Genomic DNA, 8447 nt, shown 5'->3' on the forward strand with positions numbered 1-8447 from the left:
TAATGAACACTCAAACATGAGCTAACTGGTCAAAGGATGCGCACAGCTAACGTTGATGCTAGCAGGTTAATATAGAACATAACGGTAACATTGTCATCATATTCCATCGTTGCTAGGTGATACATATCAACTTCCATGGAAACGTTTAATCTAAAAACGACCGTTTTTGTCATGGTTTCTTACAAACAAACTGACATAACACGCTACGGCAACCGACTAACTAACGCTAAATGCTTTACTGCTTCATTCTGATTTAACCACATATTTCAAACGCTAATTCAATGGTGGTATATACTATAAATTATCTAAGGTTACATACCAAACTGTGTTGAGGTTACTTACCTCGTCAGTGTTCTCATGAGACTGCACACTACGCAGATTGCGCACCGTCTTTTCTGCTGCGTCACGGATTAAGTAATCCTGACCATACCATAATCCTCACTGGAAGGCTACTTTTCTGTAAATGCTGATCTAATGGTGCAGGTTTTCAACACTTGCCAAACGCTAAAGTCACGTAGGTTACTCAGTAGTAGAACATTTACATTTACATTTATTCAAGTAGTACTGAAGTACAATTTTGAGGTACTTGAGTACTTTACTTGAGTATTTTTTACACTTCCACTGCACTACATTTCAGATTGAAATATTGTACTTTATATTCCTCTACATTTATTTGACAGCTTTAGATAGCCTACTTTTTCAGACGAAGATTTGACACAATGGATGAATGGAAAAACACTTTTAAAATACAACACATTATTAAAGATGAAACCAGTGGTTTTCAACCTCTGGCTTTTGACATAATACAAAAAGCAATGTGTAGTCAGGGTCACATTTCAGATGTATTTGAGTTGTTAACAGCTACACCAAATAGTGATTTTTCCCTCTAAACTTCTCACATGGTTTCATTTCAATAAATGTTCAAATGATCCAATATTTCACCAAAAATCAAAAAATAAAGAAAAAGATTTGGGTATCAGAACTTAGTTTTCTCTTCTTTTCCTCTCCTATTAATCATCACATGACCCTCAGATTTATCTGGTGACCTTCATTGGGAACCACTGAACTAAACTAACTGTATATAAAGTAGTTCAAACTAGCTCCACCTCCAGCTACAACATTAACATGCTGCTCTAACACTGATGCTTCAGTATAAATAATATAATGATGTCATATATAATAATATATCAGTCAAGGGATCAAACCATTACTTTTACTGCAATAGGCTACTTCACTTAACTACATTTTCTTGCTAATACTTATGTATTTAGGATTATTCATTCATGCAGGACTTTTACTTGGAATTGATTATTTTTATATTTATATTTTATATTTATATTATTTTATATTAGTTTTTATATATAGTATTTAAGTAAAGGATCTGAATACTTCTTCAAATACTATATGTAGTAGCCTATAAATTAATCTAATCTACACCACATTGTGACAGCGATGATGTGACAATAACAGCAGCCCTCAGATTTAGGCTGTCAGTCATAGATTATTCCCTTTTTTAGCCTATAATGGATTATTTAATAAAAGCAACAGTCTGGAGAGTTAAAGACCCACTATAATTCTACATAAAGTACCATGTTCAAGAGCATGCTGACTGTAGTTGAGGAAGGATACTATGTTTGCTTCCATCTGTCTTTCTTTTCAACCTAGCGTCCTTTCAGCCATAGGATAGTATCTAGTCTACACAACATTGATAACCATTAGTCAGGGTTCACCAGCAGGAAATAACAAGAAATGACTGCATTTGTCAAGAGGCCCCCAGGAAAAGGAAGGAAATGCATATCTGTATTTACGTCAGGCTTGAGTTGAAATCTTGCCTGTGTGTGCACGTAAAAACTCAATGTCTACTTGTTAATGAAGTTGGCATGACAGTATCTTATGACATCAAGTAAAACAATGCAAAGAAGACGATCAAACAAACTACAGTATGTGCTCAGAAAAACACATTTATTAAATGCTCTTTAATTGGAATATATTATAATAAAACATTTATACAACTCTCAGCTAGTTATAAAATCTTAAAATACATTAATAGGTGACTCTAGCAGCCAGTATAAAACTGTAAAAAAAAAAAACCATAACAATGTTGACTACGATTAGATATCCATATCATATCTCGTCTTTATAAAGCAGAGCAGCCTATTGTGCATTAATGAGCAGATGCCCTTTGTTCAAAATAGAACAATTAAAAAAAAATGTAAATATGTAAAATGCATTTCATCTAGGACTGCAACTAAAAATACTTTTGATTAATTTATTGATTATGTTTTAAGTTTAAACAAATAACTCTAAAATGTCGATCAGAATTTTCCACTCCTTAAAAACCAACAGTTACTATCATAAAGACAACAAAAGTAGCAAAACCTCACAAGAAGCTGAAAGCAGAACATTCTTTACATTTTTATTTTAAAAAGGTCGTAAACAATTAGATGATTACCAAAACTGTAACTGATTAATTTTCTGTTGATCAACTAATCGACTGTTTCAGCTCTAATTTAGATTTTGCCTCTTTTTCTGCAGATCATTCAGTTTATGCAATAATAGCAAAATAAAATGGAAAGACACAAACTCAATGTGCATGGAGCATGTGTGCATACTTTTCCATTTAGAGTAATTGCCAGTCGAAATTGGCATAACTCTGTCCAAATGAAACAAAATAGGAAAAACCCTACAGCTGGAAAGAACAGCTATGAGAACTCTCTACATTTACGTTCAAATAACAGCCAGTCTCAGCCTGATGTTTTTCATGGACAAGAGTCCGTGGATGCTTGCAATCATAGAGTTGATGACTCCACGGGCTCCTCTGGTGAACTGTCTTGAGGAGCACCTGGGACAGTCTCAATTTCAGTGGCAGAGATGGACTGGCTGAGCTCTCTCAGTGAGCTCTTCGTTATGTCCAAGCATGCACGCTTCAGGATTTGACGAACCCTTTTGCCCAGCAGCATATAGAGCATGGGGTTAATGCAGCTGTTAAAAAAACCTAAGCTGGTCGCCAGAGGAAAGCCAGTTTTCAGTATGTTATGTAAGTATAGTGAGGAATGTATGGACAACTCCATCAAGCTGAAAGTATGAAAAGGAGCCCAGCATAAAAAGAAAGCCAGAATCACTGCAGAGACTGTTTTGGAGAAGCTGGTCAAACGAACAGAGCCCTTAGATCGATTCACTTTGATTGTCAGAAGTATGCCTGTTACACATATGGCAGTAAACGGCAGTAGGAAGCCCACAGTGGTGCGAATGGCCACTATTATGATGTGTCTTACAGCTGCCGTGTGTCCATCCTGTGCGTGGAAGTTGTTGAAGCACACCACCTTGTCATGTAAGCGCATGGTGTCGCGAAAGATCAGCGCAGGACAGCTCATGGCGGCAGCTAGCACCCATATGCAACCACATGCCACCCAGGCTCTCTCTACAGTGCGATACCTTTGAGACCAGTTAAGGTGGACCAGAGAGACATATCTGTCTATACTGAGCACTGTAAGAAAGAGCACACTGGCATACATGTTCATCACAGACACAAATGAATTAATCTTACACATGAACACACCAAAGTCCCAGTGAAAGTCCCGCAGTATGTAATCAATGTAGAAAGGTAGAAAAAGCACAAATACAAAGTCTGCGATTGCTAGATTGAGCAACCACACGCTGTTGACAGTCTTTTTACTTTTACAGCTCGTCGCCCAGATGACAAAGCCGTTTCCAATCAGGCCAAGCACAAAGGAGATAATGTAGATGACCACTGAGATAATGTGCATAGCTTCTCTCTGCCTGTGGTCCACTTTAATGTCTTCCAAGTCGCCATACTCCAGGTAATATTCATAAGTGTAGTTTCCATAGTCCTCGCTGGAGTCAGTCATTGTCGTGAAGTTATCTGTGGGAAGGGAAATCTGATGATAAGATGTGTTTGTTTGAGATGATCCATAGACACAGTGACTAAAGGAATTTCCAGTACAGTATAATCAACCTCTACCACAAATTCTCACCTCACACTTTTTGTTACTTTGCTGGGCTGGTCTCTCGGGACACAGTTGCCTTAGCTGTTAGTCTTCCTGATCATTCAGTTCCTGTATTGCAGTCACTGCTGGGTGTGTCCCAAAAAACCCTGGAACATAGTGTCAACATCCTTTTGCATCACCAGTTTGGACTGAGATATGCAGATGGGGCAGAAAGAGTTCTCCTAGTATGATTCATGTTGCTTGTTATTTGTTTAGAGACCATGGAAGGACTGACACATACTGCTACACAGGTTAGAACAAGTGGAGGCTCAATTTAAATGTTAGAACAGAAAGAAAAAGCACTTTGTTGATCTTTTCTGAGGCCATCACCAACAAGGCACCTTGGAGAAAGATTATATTGTTGCACATATCATCAATTTAGTATCATCAAGGCCAGAATGGCTAACACTTTTACTCAAGTTAGATAAAAGTAAATAAAACCATTAATCTTTGGAGTGTTTAAGTCAAATACTTTTTTGTTGGTTTCTTTTTTTTTTTTTTTTTTTTACATATTTCTAGTCCTCATTAAATTAAATTACATTACAAATGCATTCATACTGTATAAATGCTGTAGGAAACTCGAAAAAAGAATTGTAAGTAAACAATATAAAGAGTAGGAGTGTTAAGCCAATCAAAACAATCAGAACAACAATAGAAATAGGACTGAAATCTTTCAGAGAAAAAAGAAACATGGGGCAGTAATCAGGCAGGAATCTATGACTTTGATGTGATCTGGCATGAATACACTGGACAGTCACTCTAACAGAGACAAGAGGCTGAATGCATAATTAGTGTAATGGACAAAATAGAGAAGTGGGAGAACGTGTCCTTTTAGAAGTAGAAATCTACTGTAGTTGTCTTAGCAAAAAGAAAGAAAGAGTGTTTTGGGAAAGTGAACTGCCAGAAGAATTGGACTTGAATTGACTTCATTCTCAAAGAGAAAAAAGAAATAAGCATATATGGATTTTTTTTGAAGTGGCAAAAATGTTTGATGTTGCCATTAAAACTATTAGAAACACAACAATTAGACTGGACAGTAACGGAACCAAAAACAACTGTAATTGAATGCAAAATCAGTGCAATATAGAAGTACTCACTACAGGCTAACATCTCAGTAAACATACAGCCTTTCAGATAAAAGATAACTGAATGTATGGTACAAATGTGCCACATACACAGTACTGACAGTGTGAATAAAGAGGGAGTGTTTTTTTAAGGAGAGCGCATTGCTTACCCCAAAAGTGCAGCCCTTCTTCTTTTGTCAGTTTTCTGGATCAGAACATCGACAGCTCCCGGATGAAATCGACTGCTAGTCATTTAGCTATAGTCCCTAAACTCTTTCTGCGGCTTGTGCGGCCTTGTCTTTCCGTGAGTCCATCCAAACTAAACTCTAGTTACGGGGTGCACAGGGCAGGGGAGTGGAGATGTGCAGTGGGCGCGCCTGGCTGACTCGTCACTCATGGACCAAAGAATGAGGCGAAGTTATTGGTTCACCCTCAACAAGAAGAATGCTTTCATTCAGAGGAGCTGCGGCTGCTTTTCATAACAAGCAGGGTGAACCAGCCCTCAAAGCACGCTCATTCCCTCAGTGAATAAACTGAAAGGGTCTGAATACTGCTGATTTTTTGTTGTTGACATACAGGAGTTTTTTTTTCTTCCTGCCAAAGGGACCAACTGCGTCAGTGGGAAGGGCCAACTCCGAGGGAATTTACTCAGCGGCTGTTTGCTATGTCTTACTTCTTCATTTGCTTTCCTTTGAAACGTTTAACTCACTGACAGCATGTTGCTTAGTTCTCATTATAAGAGGATATACTTGTGGCGAAAGTAAAATTCCTGGGTTGGCAATTTAATACTGAAGTGTATTTGCTGTGTTTGCTCAGTAGGACTTTTGCACTTTAAGTTATAATCAGGGTTGGGAAGGTTACTTTGGAAATGTAATAGGTTACAGATTCCCTTATTTGAAATGTAATAAGTAATGTAACTATTTCAATTACTTAATCAAAAGAATGTAACTTATTACATTTGATTACTTTTTGATTACTTTTCTAATTTTCTAATAAATATTTTCAACTGGGAGATAATTTCTTATAAATCAAGATTCATCTCGCATTTGAAAATATATTCATTCATTCATGTAGATTTTTGGAATATCAAATAAAGATATTTTATGAAAGTCTGGCATGGCCTTACTATTTAAGCCCATGTCATGATTTATTTAAAAAATATATTTTAAAAATTAGAATTAAAAACAGCAATGCATTCAATAACATGTTAAATATTTTAAAAGGAGGAAAAAACCCTCCTCCTGAGCCAAATCTTAAAGGTCTGAATTCAGGTGTAACCCCCTTTGTGATCATCAACATTTTCTTAACGGATTAGTTACATTTATTTTGTAATTAAATGACATAATGCCATTACATGTAACTAGTAACTCCCCAACACTGGTTATATTTTTGCCATTCCGAAACAGTTTGATTCATGACATTATATTAAGAAGATTGTGCATTATTATATAGACTTATTTTAGTCATGGATGGTAGGCTCATCATGGGCTGAATGTGGATGAGTAAGTAGGCTTGACTGCACTGTAAAAGTTTAGATAAAACAACTTTCTACATCTTCAAAATTGCAAAATTATGTGCATTTATGTTTTATTGAAAGGGATACTCAGGTTATTTAGCATTGTGCTTCCATAAAATTGGAGGACTTGGAGAGAAAAAATGAAGCAGGCCATAAAATGTAATAAATACATTACTACTACTATTACAGACTTCATAAAAATACTACATTTTCCATTATGCAACTCAATAGTGTGTTAGTTCCTCATTGCCTGGTACATGGCCCATGTCTTTCAAATTCTATGTAACACAGTCTTTAAGTTAATTTTGGAGTCTGCAAACCCGAACCAAGAAAACCCCTATGACATCATCAGTGGTTGTTTTCTCAGACTTGGTTAAACCACAGAAGACATTATTCAACTGTTTTTACAATGAGTAAACTAAACGTCATGTGTTAAACTGAAGTGACTCTTTGAATTATTTATCTCCACATTATCCATGCATGACAGCCACTGCATCAGGTATGGTTAAAAAGAGGCTCCAGCAAATGAGTAGTGGGCTTTCATAAAGGTGTGAGGTTTGTAGGCAACAGACTGAATAAAGAATGGTCCGATGCAGCAGAGGCTGAGATATCCTGACTTTTAAAGTATTGGTGAGGCTCAAAAGCACCTGATCCCACATATTGCTTCTTATATTAGACCCCCACCCCCGGCCCATATTTTTAAAACTTCACGCCTCCAGTTTGTAACACAGGCTTTCAGTTAAAAAATGAACAAATGTGAAGTCTCAAGCCCAAGTCAAGCTTGACAGAACACATTGTACACAAAATACTGCAGTGCTGATCCAGTGCTTGAATTGGAAGTAAACAGTGTGCTGAAAATCCACCTAGTATGAGCCAGGAATGCTGGTTCTTTATAGGATATTCAGCAGCTGTTGATCCAAAAAATACAGCTACTCTTCTGCATTAATCACAGGTAAAGTATGCAGTTGATAAAAAAAAAACTGCTGCTATACGAACAAATAGTTCCCTTGGCCACAATCTGTCATTTCAAACACAAAACATCTGTGGCAAAAACATTTTTTGAGATCAAAATGTTCAGCTTTCTGCTCTGTGTGAATAATTGTGGAATTACCCTTCACAACTTGAACAAAACGTAAAAGTTACTACAGGCTGTGTGACAATACATTTCTTTAAAGGTCATAGTGTATTGATGATGTTTAAATGTCATTATTATTATTTATGTTAATTCATGTTAAATTATTCAAAGTTATAACTAAAACTTTTCGAAACTGCTGTAGGCTGAACAAACAAATACTTCGACTGTTCATGGGGACGCTGCAGTTTACTCATCCCTTCTTATTTCATCAGTTAACCAGACAGCCTTATCCCAATTGTCTCAATCTCCAGTGACCTAAAATGACCATTTCATCCTCTCTGTGGACCATTCAGCCCTGAGGGGGGAGCTGTCACATCCTCCAATAGTTCTGTGTGTGTGTGTGTGTGTGTGTGTGTGTGTGTGTGTGTGTGTGTGTGTGTGTGTGTGTGTGTGTGTGTGTGTGTGTGTGTGTGTGTGTGTGTGTGTGTGTGTGTGTGTGTGTGTGTGATCTGTGTGATCTGTGTAGCTTTACAATCAACGCCAACCCAGGCCCTGATTGAAGCCATGGCCCATGACACAATCTTTCTTGAAGACATTCTGCTGTCTCATATATATAAGGGTACATTAAGTGTAAACATTAATGGTGCAATCTTCATGTCTTGAACACCAGCATTCATGCCTTTCTTCACATACTGCCTCAACAGGCTAGGATCACATTTGTGAATTACTCTCATTTCATTTCATTTTATATTTGCTTGCTCATCCATGGCACTAAAATTAGCTGT

At 37.1% G+C, this 8447-nt stretch overlaps 1 protein-coding gene across 2 annotated transcripts; it reads right to left on the reverse strand.

The window, feature by feature from the left end:
* Nucleotides 1-1981: 1981 nt before the first annotated feature.
* On the reverse strand, nucleotides 1982-5390 carry cmklr2 (chemerin chemokine-like receptor 2). 2 transcript variants are annotated; one of them, XM_062432154.1, is made up of 3 exons: nucleotides 5242-5390; nucleotides 3996-4114; nucleotides 1982-3883 (listed from the first exon to the last, which is right to left on the reverse strand). In XM_062432154.1, the coding sequence occupies exon 3, from the start codon at nucleotides 3867-3869 to the stop codon at nucleotides 2790-2792; it is 1080 nt and encodes a 359-aa protein (XP_062288138.1). In that variant the 5' UTR covers nucleotides 3870-3883; nucleotides 3996-4114; nucleotides 5242-5390; the 3' UTR covers nucleotides 1982-2789. The 2 variants fall into 2 exon arrangements, with proteins under 2 accessions (XP_062288138.1, XP_062288139.1); XM_062432155.1 differs by having other exon boundaries at nucleotides 1982-3899.
* Between the last annotated feature and the right edge of the window lie 3057 nt (nucleotides 5391-8447).

Source organism: Scomber scombrus, chromosome 13, assembly GCF_963691925.1.
Source record: "Scomber scombrus chromosome 13, fScoSco1.1, whole genome shotgun sequence".
NCBI lineage: Eukaryota > Metazoa > Chordata > Actinopteri > Scombriformes > Scombridae > Scomber > Scomber scombrus.

Bases quoted from the DNA above. Each gene is read 5' to 3' on its own strand.
- cmklr2 (XM_062432154.1), bottom strand. From the start codon at position 3,869: ATGACTGACTCCAGCGAGGACTATGGAAACTACACTTATGAATATTAC.